Below are 19,112 nucleotides of genomic sequence, written 5' to 3' on the forward strand. Positions count from 1 at the left end.
CTCAGTGGTGTCCGCGTTCATGTGGCCATAGGTGCGCTCAGCATTGCTCCTTTGCGTCGTCATTTGATGGGTAGTAGTAATAGCGAAGATAGAATTGGTGTAACGACCAATTTACAGCCACTTGCTCATCGACATTCATATGAGCATAGGTGCTTGCAGCCTTGATTTTTTGCGTCGCCGTTTGGTGGCACACGTTCGACAACGCCTCTTGGTAGCTCATTTTGACACTCATGGGGCTCCGTTGCACCTGCACCAGATGCAAAGGCAAGATGTCGGCCTAACCGGCTTTCACACTTCTCCCCGATCGCCCCGACTTGGAAGCGGATTGACAGCGACAGGCAACATGACGGCGTGCGCACCCCGCCTTTGTTCGCGACCGGTGCTCACGTACACAGATATGCCGGTCAAAATGCTCAATATGGTTATGATCCCTTCACACGTCGTGCGGCGTCCATTGGCTTCACCGTCATACACCAGGGGCCACTGGCCAGGGGGAGACGATCGCGCACCTTGCGAGCTGGCTTGGCTCGGAGCGAATGGCTCAGGTCTCCGACCACGCATGGGCGAATGGACGTTTGGTGGCGTCCGGCCGCCGGCATTCAGAGGCAGTACCGACGTGAATGGATGCCCGTGGTGGTAGACGACATAATAGAGGTAGCATAATTGCTTTTGTTATCTCATGTTGCATCTTCTGATGATGGCGAAACAAGCTCCTACGAGAAATCCTGCTCTAGCTAGATGCTAAGGACAGTGCGTTAGTAATAGAAGGCAAACGGTACAATTTTAGTTAACCGTGTAGTTTGCCATGCTCGCCCTCATATCGGACTTTACAGGGTTGCCTCAAGTTAACGCCCAGTGTTGCGGTCGGTGCTTCGGAGAGGCGATGCGCACTCGTTATTCGTAATGTCCAATGCCCAGTACACAAGTCGTTTATCTGTTGTCCATCTCACGAACTCCTTAGGCCATGCCCGCCGGCGGTCTTAGCACAACCACACGTGGCCGTATGTTGCGCCATGTCATCTCCTGATTGATGAACAGAGCCGCCCCCAATTTGGATATCTGTTTTCTGTTTTCTGGAAGTTTGTTACGCCCCAGGCTCACTCGACGCACGTGAGGTATTCACCGCTCTCGACGGCCTTCTTAACGTTTTTTCTAGTCCCACATCTCCATCTGTCCAAGGAGGCTAATCTCTGCCACGGTGCTGCTATCAGTATCAAGGGGCTCTTCAAGCCATTCGCAATTGTATGACTTTCCTATTCCGTTCTGTTTTCTTCACATATTTCCACTCAAGAGAGAACGGCACCCCATATCCGATTCGGTCCAGTTACGTTGTAGGCACCGTCTTCCCGTTCGCGCGTCCGCACCTCATCCATCTATCAAGTCCATCCATCACATGAGGCGAGTGTAAATGGTCTCGCCGCACTGCCATAACCAAAGCCTTCCTTGTTTGATCGGCGCACACTGTCTGTGGAAGGAAGGAAGGGCAGGATTGGACCCAGAGACACAGCATCCTTGATGAACGCTGACTCTGGACGCTATGTATCATAATACGTATTTTTAGGGCGCCGCTTACTAAATTATAGTACTGGGTGCGAGACTCTGTCACCGATCACCACCCAGGGCAGAAGCCAATTTTGTTGCTCCTCTGCTTAAGATATTTGACGGGGCGGTGGTATCTCAGGTCGGCAGACGGGGAGAGCTTTGACGCAGAGCTCACCGAAGTCTTCCCGCTATGGAGGTGGTGCTGGTTAATTGATCTCCTATGAAAGTGGACTCGCGGACTCGGGCCGTATGTAGTGCCTCTGATACAGAACGGACTATGAAAGATTCATTTCCGCCACTGCTGGAACGTGTGCCATATATACTACGTTCATTCATGATGCTCTAAAATTGGTACTGCTCTTTAGGCTGGCACGCCAACAGATGGCGTATGTATGGGCTCCAGCTAGCGTTAGATGTTCCTCTGAATGAACGTGTGGACTTCGAACAATCGCCGCGCCGGTGGCGCATGCGCCGTGCTTTGGAGTCGACCTTGATTCCACAGCCCGCCGGAAAACATGCCCCCATTTTGATTATCTATTGTTCATTATCTCTACTTCTTCCACACCTACAGATCAATGATCTTTCCGGGTTCTTCCTAGTTACCCCAAATTCCCTGATCAGCGCAATCGAGGTTCCATCTCCAGCGGTCGGACAGGTTAGGCCCGAGCAGAAATTAATCGCCCCCTGCATCGCGGGAGTGCCGCGGCATGCACTTGTCAAGTTTCATCATTATGGTTGCGCACAGATATCAATCAGTCCAACCTCGAGGATCATACATTAAATACCCGTTAGGCTGTGCGCGGGGTAATTTTGGACATCGAATGTATGAGGTAATGGTCCTCGAACGCCGGCGATGGGCTTTAATCTCTCAGGTGATATCTGTCAAGAATCTGCGAGTATGACGAACATCAGGATGTACATAGGATATTCATTTCGTAAGCAGGACTTTAAGATGGATCTTTCCTCGCATTCGTGTTATCTCTCACAGTACGAACATCAAGGAATTCGCCGCTAGGAGCTACTCTGCTCACGTCTTAGTCTCAAACAGAAATAGGTGGTGCATACCGCTGTGCACTTAATCAAAATAAGGGTCTCCTAAATCAAATACTACGAAGCTCTGGCCAGGAGGGCTACGGTTCGCAAGAAGGTTCACAGGTAGCTAATGATAGCAGATAGGCTTGCCTAAGACGTTGATCGAGCTCCATGTTGTGCTGACTTGCGCTAGCAAGGTGAAGGCATCGTCATAATATTTGTGGCATATCATACATGGGAGATTGATGTCAACAGTCAAGAAGCGCACTTTCAATGTTATTCGGTAAATGCCGCACTACCCACAGCGCTTGTGACACGTCGCCTGTCGTCATCCCAAAAAAACACGGCCCTCACAGGCACACCTGGATCCGAAGTCCCTAGAGTGTAGCATCCTTGTAAGTGTGGTTCTGGCATCTTTTCTTTGTTGCATAAAGTCTACGACGTCCCATGCCTAAGTTGCCAGTAGTACTTGCCAAAAGAATCCGTCCATACGATTATAGTATGCAGCAAGTCCATGGCTCAGCGAGCCAATTCCTTTTATAAACAAACAGCTCTAATTGTGGTTTCGCTTGTGTATAAGTGGTATGCAGGGGTTTGGTGTGCGATCGCATGCAGTTGTGTCTTTATCAAACCAATAACTACCGACAGAATATTTGAGTTCTCAGCGGAGATGACTGTGAATATGACAACCACCCTGAAAGTTGAGACTCGAGAGGAAGGCAACTGCGTCACCTGAACTGATGTCCCATTGGATGGCGAGAAGTAACGGGAGAATATGGCAAAGGGAAAGAGGTCCGAGTCGAAACGGTTTGGAAACGATAAGTCGAAACGGAGCGAAGTCACAAACTCCATGCCTTGCATAATATCACAGAAAAAAATTAGCATTATCCAGCCACTAGGACGCAACACTAATGACAGGGGCACATAAGTAGCATAAAGCAAGTATAAGTACGAGAGAAGAGATCAAACAACAAAGACGAACGATAGAGACAGGGGTTATTCCCCGAAACGGGGTACGGAACAATGACGGAAAAACGGGATACGGGCCGCGGCGGCAACCGGACCGGGAAGAACGTAGCTTAGGCAAAACTTCTTCGTTATACCTGTCTCCCTTCGGATCCAGGAACATCCCAAACTTCGCTAGCGCTTTCAAGTGTTACACATCTCCTCAAGGCAATCCCTATTTGACCCGTTCCCTATACCTATGTAAGTATCACACATTCACGCAGTAGTCTCTTCTCCTTGTAACGTACCATAGTGTGCTGGAAGGAAACTCATCATGCGCCACTGTTTATCCATACCCGAGTTACTCCAAGGCGTATTATGGTTTCTCACGTACGATTCCAAAAGAAAATCGCTCGCCAGGCTTTCCAGGACTCGAAAAAAGCTATACGATCCTGCTTTAGATGCATTGTACTACAAGACCCACGAAATCGCCCGCCTTCTTATGCTTCTCCCTGCCGACTCTTGGATCGTCGGCGAAAGCAAAGTTTGTACGCTGAAGCACAGTACTTTCGTATCTCACAGCTAAATCTTCCTTGTTTAGCGCTTTACCAGACTTTTAACGAAAAATGATTGGAATGCCTTCCAGAAAAACTCTGAGTGGATACGTCTGCTGGGACACTCTAGCACTCCTACGTTCTATGTCGCCGCTTCCGTACTACATGAAGCCTGCTTATCTCCGCACCTCCCTCTTCTACCCAATTTACGGACTCTACAGTGGACGAACAAGGAGTTTCATGGAACATTTATTCCCCAACGGCTCTTTTCAGTCGTAGCCCTACTTGGGGATACATGCGCATCTATCCAACAGCTTTGTCTCTCGAGCGAGGAAGTGGACGAAAACATCCACGCCTGGACGACTTTGACCGACGTCCTCCCAACCATGGCGTCTTTACGATCTTTGGAGCTCGAACTAACCAGCAACAATGTTTTATCGATACTACAAACTCTTCCGTCGCTCGTCGAGTTCGTATTTGTCCCACCCCACGACCTGCCACCCACTCTACGCGAAAACAGACACGACAGTCTGCAATACCTTTACTCGGGATCTGGGCAGTTTTCTCACTTCTGCAATGCTCTCAACAACATTGGCTATATACCTCAGCTTCGCGTTCTCAAAGCCCGTTCAACAGGACACACTTTGGAGCAGATCCACGACTTCTTCGCCGAACTGCTCTTACATGCCGAGCCTTATAACCTAGGCACTCTTACTCTTGTTGAAGAGTCGAGTTGGGATAATCTGCCCCCGGAGGATCCTAGCATCCCCATAGATTGGGGAAGTTTGCGCCCCCTACTCCAATTTCGTCGATTGAAGAAGCTCGTCATTGGCATTCGTCTGTCTTTCAGACTAACAGACTACGAACTGGATGACATGTCGCAAGTGTGGACTGAAATGGAGCATTTAGCTCTCATCGGTTTCGAAACGTCTTTCATCACGCCGGAAACGTCTCTCTGGGGCGTTGCCGTCCTTATCAGCAACTACGTCCACCTGCGTATCTTGCATCTCTCTATTGACGCAGCGATCTACTGCAACCCGCCTCCGACGGTGGGTGCTCTTGGCAAGCGCGTCGTTGAGGTCGACTTCCACAACTCGCCGATCGACGATCCATTCTACGTTGCTTCCTATCTTTCTAACGTCCTTCCAAAATACTCATACATTGGTGCACACATCCCTCGCCCATCCCGCCTCCTCGAAGGTGAAATACGCCGAAGTAAGTGGGAGGTGGCGAGAAACTTGCTTAAAGGACTATACATGAAGCAAGAGTACGACTTTCAGTGGAAGACTGCGAGGGGAAAGTCTGGAGAACGTCTTACTCCCGGACAACGTGGACAAAGTTGGAACTTTATCACAGATTTTAGGAAGGATGGATTGTTTTGGGAGAGCGACATGCTAGGCGAGTTTTAGCCAGAAAGTACTCCCCTCGCTGTGACTGCCCGAGGGTGAGTACACCTATTCATTACATCAGTCTGTGTATATATGTGCTTCTTCACGCCGATGTCTATTCCCTTGTGCTTCAAACCTACACGTATGCTGAAATTCGTCCTCGAACGTTTGGAACGACGAGGCCACATTCCACATGCTGTTGCTATGCTACAAGCCCTGTTAAATCTTCTTTATTCCTAGGCCTTTTTGATGATGGTGAGGTATCATATTAATGTCCAACAGGGCGGATACCCTACGATGGACAGTGATACTTAGACTAGTGAGAATATGAAGGAGTCAGCCCACTCTGAGATATAATCCCGTCATACACTAACACGTACCCGCCAGCCAGAGACTGTGAACACCATAACTTGTTAAAACCCACTGAGGAAGCCCAAACCATGATTCCCGTCCAGCCGGATCCGATGACTCTACCGCAACACCAAACCCGACGAGAATCCGCCGAGCCCTCATCCAGCCGCCACATGTGGAACGGGTAATAATTCCGTGACGAAGCGGACGGCCCTCTATGCCGATTATTTTTTCCTATCTAGGTCTCCATATGTCTGGCGGAACTAGACCTTGTTATGAACTCAGTTCCCGCAATGCCATAGCACGCCTTTGTAGTACTGTAGAGTGAGTACCATTGGAGAAAACGCGCGTTTGCCTCTAAAAGGCGAGAGAACATAGCCATGGAGCCGGTATATGCCGATACCCGCCACGTGCCATAAAGGTTGACGCGTCATCGATTCATCACGAGCCCATTGTTGGCAATGTTGCGACTCGGTCTTGCCGCTGTAGTTTTTGGCTTGTAAGTGCCAGTGAGTATGATATTCCTGCGTGGATACCACTCACTTACCGTTGTTAAAAGGAGCTAGGGATATGGGGAGCATACACCCTTGTTTGTTGGTACCTGAACTGCGTTCCAACGTACTGGAGATCTTGTCTTGGGCATCAGAATGGAGGGCGCTTGCAAATCTTGCCCGAACGAGCAAGGCTTTTTTCGAACTCTCGATGGACGCCCTGTATGCTAGGATGGAGGAGATTTCGAGAGTCCTCATGCTTCTGCCACGCGACTGCTGGACCGTCGATGGCAATACCAACGAGATTGTTCGTTGCATGTTCCCATATTATTCGTCGTCCCTTCTGACATGTTTTCAGACGTTGACTAGACAACTGACAATGAACGATTGGAGCTTCTTCCGACGCAACTCACGGCGTGTTCGAATGTTTGGTCATCCCAGGAACCCGACTTTCCTCGTTTCGTCGTCCACTCTAGACGCCATTTGTCTCTTGCCCCTTCCTCCCATCCTACCGCACCTCCGTGTCTTGAAATGGACGAACGAGCACTTTCACGGACCGTTCATCCGACAGCTCGTTGGCCCAGAGCTTACTACAGTATCGTGGAACTGTATACCCTTCCAGTTCTTCCCTCTTATTTCGCTTCTCGGCGAGACATGCCAGTCCTTGCAGTTTCTCTCACTCGCTGGAATCGATGGCGAAGAAGATATAGGGATTTCTCAGGCATTAGAAAACGCACTACCTGCCATGAGCTCCTTGAGATCTTTGTCGTTGTACACGACTAGTTATAGGCTGCTTGAAATCTCAGCGTCTTTACCAGCCCTCGAAGAACTCTCTTTCACCCCACCTGACTCCGATTCGCGCCAGTCAGCGCCGAGCAAGGAATTCGCCATCCGAAAACTTTACTCCGAATCGGGTTCACTTGGTAGCTTTCGAAACGCTCTCCGGGCAATGGGCCATCTATCACGGCTTCAAACAATCAAGGCTTTGTCACCATCGCCTCGTGTGGATGAACTCACAGAGTTCTTGGCAGAGCTGTGCCTGTACACTAATCCTGATCAGCTCAATGCACTCTCTGTCATGGATGAATCATGCTGGAACGATGGCGACTTACAGGAACCCCAAAGCAGCTCTATAACAATGTCGATACTCCGGCCCATACTACAGTTCTTTTGCTTAACGAAATTCGTCGTGGGAACCGTCCTCTCCTTTTCCTTGACGGATTCTGACCTATCTGAGTTATCGCTTGCGTGGCCGAGACTTCATACTCTGTGTCTCATTGGAGGAGAAGTGTCGCTTGGCTCCGTGAAGACAACACTCGCTGGCCTTGCCGCGCTTGTCCAAAACTGCCCCAGCTTGTGCATCCTTAGCCTTGTCATCGATGCAACAACCCGTCATCGGCCGCCCTTGGCTAGCAAACCATTCCATCTACGACAAGGGATTCAGCTTGAATTGTTCAACTCGCCTATCGAAGACCCCCTTTATGTTGCGTCGTTATCTCTACAGTATCCTTCCACACTCCTCCTTTGTTGGCACTCATCCTGTCCATACGTCACCACGAAGAGGCGCTGAAGAATGCAAGAAGAAGTGGACTGCTGCCGCGGCAACATTGAACTCGTTCTATGTCAAGGACGAGTACGATCGCGCATGGGAAACGGGCGCGCATGAACCAATAGAATACAATCAATCGAGCGACAACGATAGACACTGGAAGTTTGTAGATGATTTCTGGGAAGATGGACTTTTCTGGGAGTCTGATTTGCTTCTAGCTGATTAGTTAGAGCGTGTTATGTAGCTCGCACTAGGAAAGGCAGATATTCCGGGCGTGGGCCCCGGGCCCTGCGACTGCTTTGGCCTTTCAGGTACCATGACGGCGGCCATCCAACATCGCAGCGTCTAGGACTTTTCATAAGCACAACCCGCATACAATAATAGATGAAATCCTCTGTGTGGCCATTTCCGTGTGGAGCAATTCCTTGTTGCTATTACTTAGGACGGACCGAATACTAGGCTAGAGGTCAACGCAGCGGACAGGGGCATGGTATTCCGGTGGGGATGTGGCTGTGCATGTCACGGAATCCCACGGACACGATTTGTTCCGCTCACAAATTTGTCGCGCGTCCTGTTTGCTTTCCACACCCCTTCCCCATCGTCCTCCACGTCCTTCACGGCGTCTCCTTCCCCTCCAAAATGGCCTCACTAGCACGTCTCCGGCTTCCTCTCGCCCGCCGTATCGTACGTGGACATTGCGAGGACACAACGGATTCGCTTTTCTGACTGACACCTGTTTGCAGCCTTTTGCACGCGCCATTCAAACCTCGGCGGATGTCACCCAGCTTGCTGACAACATCACCGACCACTCGAAGCCATTCTCGGTCAAGATACACGAGGAGTCGTACCGAGCATACAACTGCGACCTCCCTTCATTGGACGTCCAGGTCTCCAAGGACGAGCTCATCCACATGTACCGGGACATGCAGACCATGCGTCGCATGGAGATGGCGGCCGACGCACTCTACAAGGCGAAGCTTATCCGTGGTTTCTGCCATTTGGCCATTGGTCAGGTGTGTACTCCAGCCCTATTTTTCACTTCTTGTTACTCACGGTTATCGCACAACAGGAAGCCGTATCGGTTGGTCTTGAGCACGGTATCACCCCGGAGGACCGTGTCATCACCGCCTACCGGTGCCACCCCTTCGCCGTCATGCGCGGCGGCACCATCAAGGGTGTCATTGCCGAGCTCCTCGGTCGTCAGGCCGGCATGTCGAACGGCAAGGGCGGCTCCATGCACATCTTCACACCATCCTTCTTCGGTGGTAACGGTATCGTCGGTGCGCAAGTGCCCGTCGGTGCCGGTATTGCTTTCGCACAGAAGTATCTCGGCAAGAAGACTGCCACCTTCGCGCTCTACGGTGATGGTGCTAGCAACCAGGGCCAGGTGTTCGAGGCGTTCAACATGGCGAAGCTGTGGGACCTTCCGTGCGTGTTTGTGTGCGAGAACAACAAGTACGGTATGGGCACGTCGGCGGAGCGTAGCTCGTCCAACACGGAGTACTTCACCCGTGGCGATAAGATTCCTGGTCTCCAGGTAAGCGCATATACCCACCTCTCTGTGTATTGTATCTAATTACCCCTACGTAGGTCAACGGCATGGACATCATCGCCTCGCGCAACGCCGTTCAGTACGCTCGGAAATGGGTCACGGAGGGTAACGGCCCGCTGCTGATGGAGTTCGTCACCTACCGCTACGGTGGTCACTCGTGAGTAACCTTGTCTTCATCATTGCCGTTCCTTCTGACGAGTACCTATCCAGGATGTCCGACCCCGGCACCACCTACCGTACGCGTGAAGAGGTTCAGCGGATGCGTTCGACTCAGGACCCCATCCGCGGTCTCCAGCGATACATTGAGGAGTGGGGCCTTGCCACCGAGCAGGAGCTCAAGGTACGTTGACTGCGTAGTCCGCCCTTTGTATTGTATATGCTGACGTTCTGCCAATAGCAAATCGACAAGGACGCCAAGGCCGAGGTCGACAAGGCCGTCGAGGAGGCTAAGGCATCGCCTGAGCCCGAGCTCAAGGACCTCTGGACCGACATCTACTACAAGGGCACCGAGCCTCCGTTCATGCGCGGCCGTGAGCGCGAGGAGGTGCACTACTACTAGATGCCTTGCCTCTCGTGTGCCTTCGGGTTGGGTTGGTGTAATGGGTGGTAGCGGACTATACATGCACTTTGCTGTTTCTCTTTCATTATCGTACTAGAGTCTGTTTTTATCGTATTGCCGGATACATTACATGGTTCTTCGTAGCCGCCTGGGCTGACCGATGTGAGTTGAGTAAAACCAGGACCCCTCACAAATGGGGAGCTATGCGATTAAAGACGTTAATTCCTTGGTAGCATTGGTCTTGGATGGGGCCTAGAAGAGATGGCATTTTAACTTGACAAACATTGTGACCATACAATGTGGACTGGGTAACGTATCAAGGCCCTAGTGAGTGGAGGAGAGAGAAGCAAGGCGAGACGCCGCCGCGGAAGGGCACAAAGTACAAGACATGCACAGAAGGTACTATAGGACCACCGATGTTAAGTATCTAAGGTTATACTGAGATATACGATCCACAACATATCAATCAAGCGTGACAGTTTAGCCCAGTCATCCCTATAAAACAGCAAACCAACTACTACGCATATACGAAGAAAACCAATCATCAATATTGTCACCGATATTCCCCAGGAAGCTCCAAAATATCCAATATCGTCCTCGCAAGTATCGACACCTCCCGCTCGTCCTCAAGCCTCAGATGCGCGTGCCCAGCAAACCGTCCACCCGGGCTCATACTGACGTTCATTCCGCCTGGCATAGCCCCGATACCGTGCGCCGTGCCAAGGTCCGCGAGGTGGCGCAGGGTGCCAATCAGTCCGGCTTCTGCGAGCTCGGTGCGCCGTCGCGAGACGGAGGTGGAGAGCAGGAGCTGCTGTACACAGGAGAGGAGGGGCACGCGGGTGTCGGGTTTGGTGTCGGTGAGGCACTGGTGGATCGCGTTGAGGATGGTGTACCGCGAGAAGATGGTGTCTTGATGCGCTGGCGGAGCGTTGGCGAGGTTGCCGAGCAGGTGGGCAGTCTGCACATTCGACGTCACCGTGAGCAAAAGCGATCGTATGAGAGAATGAGATTCTATTGTACCTGCCGCGTGACGTCCTCATTCTCGGAGTCCAAACCGCAAATAAGACAGTCTACGAGATCGTCGGCGTCAATGTTGTCAAACAGCAGGTCGCAGCCGGCTTCGTCTGCTACAAGGTTGTTGAGGATCGCGATGGCCTGCTCCTGAATCTCAACGTCCGGGTCCGTAGCGAACCTGAAGAGTTGGTTTATACGTGCATCCACTCCATGTATAAATTTCAGTTTCCACGTACCTAAGCAATTGATCCCAGCCAAGAGTGTCCATCGCCTCATCCTTTGTTGCTTCTGTGCTCTTGTGCAGTAGATTTCGTAAAAGCCACAACGCGTTCAGGCGTATCTGCGACTGCGTCTCCTTTCTCAGTAACTGGGTTATACGCTCTAACAGCCCTTGCTTCATCATTTGCTGCGAGCGCCACTTATCAGTCTCCTGTAACAGTTCGGCATTGAAAGGATCAACTTACAGGCTGCAGTGGGGAAAACTCGATGACCAGGTTACACATCGCGAGCAACGCAACATGCGTCACGCGCATATCTTCGCCTTCTTTCTTGAACACCTCGAAGAGTGCCATAGCCAACCCCGAATCGTCTAACGTTGTACGAATGATGGACACTGCGCGAGACAGCGTGCGGACACACTGGCACGCGGCGTACCGCACGCCGACATTCTCATGCGTCAGCGAGGCGCGGATGAAGGGCACAAGCGAGTGTTTGTCTGCGATGTCGCACCGGTGCGCGTTCTCGTGCAGCGCCAGGGTAGCGATGGCTTGGAAACAGGCCTGATTTGTGCGTTGAAGGCCAAGTGGTCACGGACAAAGAACGCAAGAGCGTACCTCGCGGAGCATGACCGTGCTCTCAGGCTCGTCCTCCTCCAAGTCGGGGTCCCTGTCGAGGGGCGTTATGGACTTGACGAGGGCGGCGAGGCGGTCGAGGGTTCCGCGCTCGACGGCTTCTCGGCAGAGCTCCTTGTGATCGCTTACAAGGTAGTCTATGGGTTGAGTGAGTTCAAGTACGACAACGCCACCGATGATGCGTACACAGGGTGTAACACGCTTTGACACGATCTAGAGGCTTCTCGTTGCTAGGACCCAGTAGGCGATTCACGACGTGCATAACGCTGAGAGCGGAGGCATGGTCGAATGCCTCGGGATGGTTGATAGCACTCGCTCGTACCACGTGTGCCGTGCTTTTGTCGAGTGAGAGGTGGGGTACGACTAGAGTAGGATGCACTTACCATAGCGACGCTGCCAGCTGGACGCTGACAGAACGACTCTTGGTGAGGGCAACGATTGCTGAGAACGGTGCGGAAGCTGCAAAAAAAAAAGCCATCAAACATCGTGTTGATAGTGCATCTTACAGACACTCACGATCTCGGGCTCGCTCGGAGTGTCCACCTGTCAAAGCGGTTGCAACCGTCGGATTCCCCTGAGCAAGCGCTGCGATAGCCCCCAGTGCAGCTTCTTGCAGCTAGCATGGATTAGCCATTAAACAGCGTCTACAAAAAGTGATCTTACCTTTGTGTCTCGCCCGTTGACCAACGCTATGAGGTGTCGCACGACCCATCCGCCCTGACGAGCAGGTCCAGTAGAGTGCAGGATATCCGACCTCTCCCAGCCTCTCTTTCCCTTCACCTCCTTCAGTCGCTCAGCTGGTGGTAGCCAATCTGTGACGAGGGTTCGATGAGCATCGCAGCGCACGACAGCACCGATGAGCTGGGCAATAGCCGTTACAGTTTGAGTGGACTTGTCGGTGAGAAGGGGGAGGTAGATGTCTAGGCAATCGAACTGGATGCAAAGTGTGAGGGGCAATTTGGGATAGGGAAGCAAGAAAAGGTAAACGGACATCAAGCAGGTAGTTCAGAGCCACCTCCGATTCTGCACGTATGTCGGACGACCACGTCGTCATCCCGACTTGCGAAGGTCCAACCACCACTGCGACTGACGAAGATAACACCCTCAAACCCCTCGCAAGCGCTGACTTGAGTGTAGTTGAATCGCCAGGCTCGAGATCCGCAAGGGCTTTCAGGAACGCTCGAGGTGCATTTGCACGGAGCAGACTTCTAAGTGCGTCTTCGGAGCCTTCATTTCGTCGCTGAATTGGGGATTAGCTAGTCTAGAGAAGCGACGGAGACGTACCGTAGGCTATGGATGATATGACGTGTGCTGCCTCGACACGGATGTCGTCTTGCGACCCCTGAGCTTCTCCATATGATGACGGTGGGTAGTTTAGGCAGCCTACCAGTCTGCCTCAGCTCTTTCAGCTCAACATTGGAAGAACGCTATGGTTCGTCACGCACGAGTGGATAAACGCGGTGTCGCGAGACATGGCGAGCTTGGCTGATGGGTTGCCAATGACGCCGTTCTTCATGCGTTTGAGCGCCGCTGTCGTGATGACTCTGACTGTCATTATGGGCTGTGGATGTTCATTTCCGTCAATTATTCAAGACATTCTACACAACAATATTCTCACCGGTCCGTAGTGTTCGGTTTCTTGCAGCACCGTGGTTGTTCGCACTGCGGGGTAGCGTGTGCAGCGTTTACGATGTGGGAGAAGGAGAAATGATGACTTTCCTTTTTGGGGTTACAATTCCGCGAAAACATCGCCGCACGTCATCTGTTCTTGTTTTCCGCTTCTACCGCATATACGCGCACAGCCAGGTCTCTTTTAGCGCTCAGCTTGTGAGCTGTATGTGATGGAATATGCCTCATGTTGTCTCTGCATCCATATGCAAACGCTGGATTGGGGTTCTACAGCAACTATTGCCGTCGGATCGGCTCTATCTGTCCTATCAGAACGGATAGCCGACACAACTCCAATGAACTGCTCTACATCTCTGGCTTCTCTGCCCATTGACGAGTACCGCATGGTGTCTTTACTGTGCACGAGGGCAACGAGAAGGCATTTATAAGTGGGTACACAATGTGTGTCACTCTCTGGTCTTCGCTACAAGTTCCCTCAACCTCCTCCAGCCCATTTCTAGCAATCGCTTCTTACCAGTATGGGTTCCGTTCCATGCGAGAAAACATCCGGAGACATCGATAACGGGCAGTCCCATAAGAGCAAGAAGACCAAGATCATCGAGAAACGTCTGGGGATATGGCGCCTTCTCATGTTGTCTGAGCCCTCTTTCACCTTCGGGTTCCCAGCGTTGCGGGATCGATGGGATCAACAGCGATTCACCCTCTCTGTCATGTGGCGGGCGATCAAAGATATCTACGCGATAAACTGGCTTATGTTTGGGTGGACTACCCTGTGCCACGCGTTAGGAGGGTTCCTACCCGGGTTATCGTTGTATTGTTCGAACCACTTGATGTTTGTTGTGCGTGATGAGCACTTTTTCTTCTCTCAGTATCTATCGCTGATGCTTTCCCATAGACCGAGATGAAGGTTTCCGGAAAGGACTTCGACAACACAGACCTTTACGTAGCTATAGGGTATCAACTTGTTCTTCTGGTCGCGACCCCAGTTTATCATTGGTTAGAGTACGCTTTCTATTGGTTAGTGGCCGCATCCACCCGTTACTCACTTCTTCATTTGCAGCAGGCGCACTTTTCAAGCGCACAGGGTCTTGATTAAGTATCACTTTGAGCAAAGAATCCTAGAAGGTTAGTCTGGACCACCTATCATCTGACATACGGCCGACGATAGCACAGCAAATTTTCAGCGTGACCTCCCCGCCTCGCAAGGTATGCTCCATACTGTGACCCTTGACTGCAAATGCCAATTGTCATCATAGAGAAAGATGCTGAACACGATGTAACTGGCCAAGATGCGTCCGAGGCCATGGGTTCAATCATGAGCTTCGGTCAGAGGACAATATCCTTCTTGTTTCAACTGCAGCTTGTGTATGTGACCGTAATGAAAGGTTATTCCAATGCGGGATCCGTGTTCATCGCATTGAACGCTCTATCCGGTCTCAGTCGTGCATTGGGGCTCTTTGGCGGTGGCCTCTGGAGAAAATGTGAGCTCCCCTATGGACTGATTAGGGCGTTCATTAACCTGGATCGCATAGCCTTCGTCGGTTATATCGCCGACCATGCTTATCTAAGGAAGAAGTCGCTGCGCAAGCTTACCAGTAATGAATACAAGGAAGACATCATAACTGCTAACCTAGCATCATACCTAACCCGCGGTAAGGAGTTACCTATCGCAATCACCGCTCTCTAAAATTTGTATCCCCAAAGAATATTCCACGGCCAAAGAAGCGGTTGGAAACGCAGTTGACGTATGGCCTGAATACGGCATATACGAAGGCTTACCGTTTGGTAGCATTTTTAGTCAATTTATCAATGCTCTACCTATGGTTAGTCACTCCCTGCTTGTTGTTCTTTCGGTTTTCTGCTTCTATACAAGACGGTCTCACGCCAACCTGATAGCTTTATCTTTCCTGTTTGGCGCTCTTTTGGACGAATGACCTGTCCATGGCGCGCCTTGCAGCCATGCAGACGTCATCCAACGCTTTGCGCGGCGCGTTCTTCATGGTATCAATGGAACTAAACAGGCTGCCAAACGAAGTCACGCGTATCAAGAACATTTACACCTTCATCGATATAAAGAATCAACTCGCCTCGGGCTCGACTCCGTATCCATCTCCTGGGAGTAAGTTTGATCGGGGGATGTCTCTAGAGGTCCGGTACGTTTTGTCTTTGAGCCATCTTTTATGGATTCCAATTTGACCAATGTTTATGCATACAGGAACATTTCGTTCACCTACAAAGGTTCAAAAGCATCTCGCGACGCTATCAAGGACGTGTCACTTTCTATACGCGCCGGTCAGCTAGTTGTCATTGTTGGCGCAAACGGGAGCGGGAAGTCTACCCTTTTGCGCCTCTTGGTCCGCCTTTATGCCCCCGTATCCGGTGTCATCGAGCTTGACGGGCGCCCCATCGAAGAGTATAACATAGACGACTTGCGTCAAGCAATGGCGCATCTCTCGCAGGACCACAAGCTCTTTCCGTTGTCAGTTGCGGAGAATATCGGGGTTGGATACCTTGAACGGCCGGACGATCTGGCGCTGATAAAGGATGCGGCTAGGCTAGCCGGTGCGGATCGGGTAATAGAAAAGTTTGAGACGGGGTACGAAACGGTATTGGAGCCCGCGAGCACGGCACAGATGAGCTTCAGCGCGTCAGGAAACGAGGCGCTTACAAGCGAGTTCAACAAGTTAGAAAAAAGCGCGGATGTATCTGGTCAGTTCGAATCCACCCCAACTCAGGGTTTTAGCTGATCTGGAAGTCTCGTGCAGGTGGCGAACGTCAGCGACTTGTGGCGTTTGTACTTTATGTAGATGCTTTGGCATGAGCATACTGACATGGTCGGCAGGGCACGGACATTCATGCGTCTCTTCTCGGATGACATCAAGTTCGTTACCGTCGACGAACCCAGTTCCGCGCTCGATCCGCAAGGCGAATACGACCTCTTCCAACGACTACGCAATGCGCGGCACGGACGGACCATGATATTTGTCACACATCGCTTTGGCCATCTCACGAAGCACGCTGACTTGATCATGTACGTTCTTGCTACTTGCCGCCTGATTTCCGGGGCGTTCTAAAAAGGAAGCATCAGATGCATGAAAGACGGCACTATCGCCGAACGTGGAACTCACGAGGAGCTTCTGAAGGCTGAGGGAGAGTACGCGCGGCTCTATAACGTTCAGGCTGCTGCGTTTACTTCGGATAACAAGGTGCGCTGCTTGGCTAGTCTCCGTCATGTGTGCTTAGGCGAAACCTTGCCTAGGAGTGAGACGTTTGTTTTCAGGAATGCTCGGCACCTTCGGGTATACCACTGCTTTTCTTACTCAATATAGATTGACTCCTTGGTACCATGAAAGACACTACTTTGCCCAAGACGTGTTAGTGTTTGTTCTTTAATATCATCTCATGAAGGAGGTGGCCAACGCCTCAACCGCTATATAACCCCATGACTCCCTTCTTATACGAGTTATATCGTTCCACAGCTGCTGCGCCGGGAGTGTGGTGTGCAGAGTCTCATAGCAACCTTTCTGCGACCAAAGGCTTGACCTGGACCGCCGCTCGCTGGAATCTGCACGGCCATCTTTCCTCGCACTATGTTTTATCTCAGAACTCCTATCGAACCTCAGGAACCATCACGGTTACTGCTTTCTCTATTGAACTACAAACTGAACACTATTTTAGGCGCTGGTTGAGAAAATGTGCACTGCAGCAACAATACTTAAAACATCTGGTCGACCTGCCTCGCAGCTATGTCTCGCATGCGTAGTACGCGGTCGAGCTCGCACCTATACTTCATGGAGGAACGAAGACAAATATCCGTCACAAAATTGTATGCACATATGGACGCCTATGCCTGCATACCTTGACGGTCTGTCGCTCTATATTGGTGCATCCTGCGGCTCCGGGACCTGTTTGATTGGTGTTCATGAATGCAGGAAATTACAACACACCATAGGAAACAACACGAAGGGTGCTTGATATTGAGTACGTCGAGTTCTAGTTTTACTACTCATAGCTAGCCTGGGCGCAAACGATGTCGCCACGCTACTCGTCGCAAGTTCAGACGAAATTGTATCAGACTGTCACTTTGCTGCGGTCAACGAGATTATATTTCATGGATGCGCTTTACAGCTTCTGAGGCCCTGTCATCAAATATTCTCCCGTGGCCTCTAGTGCAGCACTATTGTACAGACTGTACTTTTAAGAACAGCAGAACGTTCTTTCATCCGAACGAATAACACTAACGACCTGCTCCAACCTGTCCTTCACCGAATCGGACTCCGGAAACCAAGATCCACTAAGAATATCAACATGGGTCCCTGCCTGCGTGCGCTGCTCCAAGACCTCCGACAATCGTTCAGCGTGACGAAGAGGTTGGTCGATTTCAGATGGGCTGCTTAAACCCAGTAGTGCGAGCTCGGACACTGGAGCGAGTCCTTGCTCCGTGGGTACGAGGGCATCAAACAACTCTGAAAGGGGCCCTTCCTCCACATGTGCGTTGAGAACTCGGATCCCAGGTAGTGTTGTGCAGGGCCGGGCTTGGCCTGAAAGCCCTGGCTTTGGCCTGGCTTTTGAGGGCTTGGGCTTTGCAAAAACCCAGGCCAGGCCCTGACGTAGGGCCAGGGCTTGGCCTGGGCTTGGCTTTGGCCTAGGCCAGGGCTTTCACTATGAAATCGTGTATTTTGCTTCCTATGTACATAAAAAATCAGAGCAGAAAAATCAGAGCAGTCAGTTTTCTACTCAATGAAGCTATCAGGATTGATCAGACAGTAAAAAACAGTGACAAAATCGACTTTTTATTGTGTCGCATAATTACTGTAGTAAAAGACACTTATTCATCCAAATCCCAATGGTTCTCATTGTCTGAAATACCTAAAATTAAGTCTCCAAGTCCATCATCATGCTTCTCAGCAGTCATTTCATCAATACCATTGTCCTCAGCTTTCCCTAAGGATAACTCAGTTGCTGAGGATGGCCCTGGCTCATGGGAAATTAATTCCTGGCAGCTGAGTATCATCAACACCTGAATAGCTTCAACAACATCTCCACCAATGTGATTGCACCTTTTTGTGATTATTTCAGCAGCTGTAAAAAAAGCACGCTCACTGGACACTGAAGAGGCCATAATAGACAAGCAGCTGCTTGCAAATGATCCCCAAATAGGGTACAAAGGAAAATTCAACTGTAGCACCGATTAGAGTCATAAAATATGATACAACAAGATGACTTACACCCCACCAATGGACAATAGATATCTCTTTTGGAAGAGGCATCACAGAGCCAAGGTAAGCATGAAACTCTTGAGCCCAAGGTGCTGAGGCATTTTCAGCTTCACTGTTTGCACCAAAACTGTCTTCAGGACATTAGTAACCTGCTGAGTCAAACATCACATAATCACTAACATAACTCTCAAGGCTATATTTTAATAATAGGGCAAGTGGGTCAGATAACACCATAGCTAGGACACAGCGCACTTTTGATTAGAATTTCCCACAGTCAATAGAAACATTGTACACTACTTAAGTTCAAGCTATACAACTTTTTGCTACTAGAGTAATTGTACAATCATATCAACATTTTTCAAAATTTTAGCTACAGGCCCTGGCTTAGGCCCTGGGCTCGGGCTTTGCAACAACCCAGGCCAGGCCTTAGGCCCTC

At 50.8% G+C, this 19,112-nt stretch overlaps 6 protein-coding genes across 6 annotated transcripts; 4 read left to right on the plus strand and 2 right to left on the minus strand.

Annotated features, from left to right (window-relative positions):
• Window positions 1-3,853: 3,853 nt before the first annotated feature.
• On the plus strand, window positions 3,854-5,482 carry CONPUDRAFT_69702 (uncharacterized protein; the record flags this gene model as incomplete). Its single annotated transcript, XM_007765960.1, has 2 exons — window positions 3,854-4,063; window positions 4,121-5,482. The coding sequence occupies 2 exons, from the start codon at window positions 3,854-3,856 to the stop codon at window positions 5,480-5,482; spliced, it is 1,572 nt and encodes a 523-aa protein (XP_007764150.1).
• Window positions 5,483-6,386: 904 nt separating this feature from the next.
• On the plus strand, window positions 6,387-8,074 carry CONPUDRAFT_79507 (uncharacterized protein; the record flags this gene model as incomplete). The annotated part of the gene is made up of 2 exons (XM_007766040.1): window positions 6,387-6,610; window positions 6,662-8,074. Coding segments are annotated over exons 1-2 (874 nt in total), but the record flags the coding sequence as incomplete, so codon positions are not given.
• Window positions 8,075-8,436: 362 nt separating this feature from the next.
• On the plus strand, window positions 8,437-10,110 carry CONPUDRAFT_116812 (mitochondrial pyruvate dehydrogenase E1 component beta subunit). The gene is made up of 6 exons (XM_007766205.1): window positions 8,437-8,536; window positions 8,596-8,865; window positions 8,922-9,389; window positions 9,443-9,561; window positions 9,615-9,744; window positions 9,802-10,110. Exons 1-6 carry the CDS (start codon window positions 8,492-8,494, stop codon window positions 9,961-9,963), a joined length of 1,194 nt encoding a protein of 397 aa, XP_007764395.1. The 5' UTR covers window positions 8,437-8,491; the 3' UTR covers window positions 9,964-10,110.
• A 119-nt stretch (window positions 10,111-10,229) lies between these two features.
• Window positions 10,230-13,512, minus strand: CONPUDRAFT_141590 (ARM repeat-containing protein). The gene is made up of 13 exons (XM_007766206.1): window positions 13,447-13,512; window positions 13,274-13,389; window positions 13,113-13,219; window positions 12,820-13,055; window positions 12,492-12,761; window positions 12,345-12,444; window positions 12,212-12,287; window positions 12,015-12,163; window positions 11,811-11,965; window positions 11,442-11,756; window positions 11,214-11,383; window positions 10,984-11,155; window positions 10,230-10,921 (listed from the first exon to the last, which is right to left on the minus strand). Exons 2-13 carry the CDS (start codon window positions 13,381-13,383, stop codon window positions 10,517-10,519), a joined length of 2,265 nt encoding a protein of 754 aa, XP_007764396.1. The 5' UTR covers window positions 13,384-13,389; window positions 13,447-13,512; the 3' UTR covers window positions 10,230-10,516.
• A 1,742-nt stretch (window positions 13,513-15,254) lies between these two features.
• CONPUDRAFT_79510 (P-loop containing nucleoside triphosphate hydrolase protein) lies at window positions 15,255-16,802 on the plus strand. The gene is made up of 7 exons (XM_007766041.1): window positions 15,255-15,282; window positions 15,355-15,610; window positions 15,673-16,166; window positions 16,223-16,247; window positions 16,300-16,488; window positions 16,546-16,663; window positions 16,717-16,802. Exons 2-7 carry the CDS (start codon window positions 15,399-15,401, stop codon window positions 16,720-16,722), a joined length of 1,044 nt encoding a protein of 347 aa, XP_007764231.1. The 5' UTR covers window positions 15,255-15,282; window positions 15,355-15,398; the 3' UTR covers window positions 16,723-16,802.
• A 1,669-nt stretch (window positions 16,803-18,471) lies between these two features.
• Window positions 18,472-18,621, minus strand: CONPUDRAFT_20143 (uncharacterized protein; the record flags this gene model as incomplete). The annotated part of the gene is made up of 1 exon (XM_007765763.1): window positions 18,472-18,621. A coding segment is annotated over one exon (150 nt), but the record flags the coding sequence as incomplete, so codon positions are not given.
• Between the last annotated feature and the right edge of the window lie 491 nt (window positions 18,622-19,112).

The sequence above is a fragment of the Coniophora puteana genome (assembly GCF_000271625.1).
Source record: "Coniophora puteana RWD-64-598 SS2 unplaced genomic scaffold CONPUscaffold_2, whole genome shotgun sequence".
In the NCBI taxonomy this organism is placed as follows: domain Eukaryota; kingdom Fungi; phylum Basidiomycota; class Agaricomycetes; order Boletales; family Coniophoraceae; genus Coniophora; species Coniophora puteana.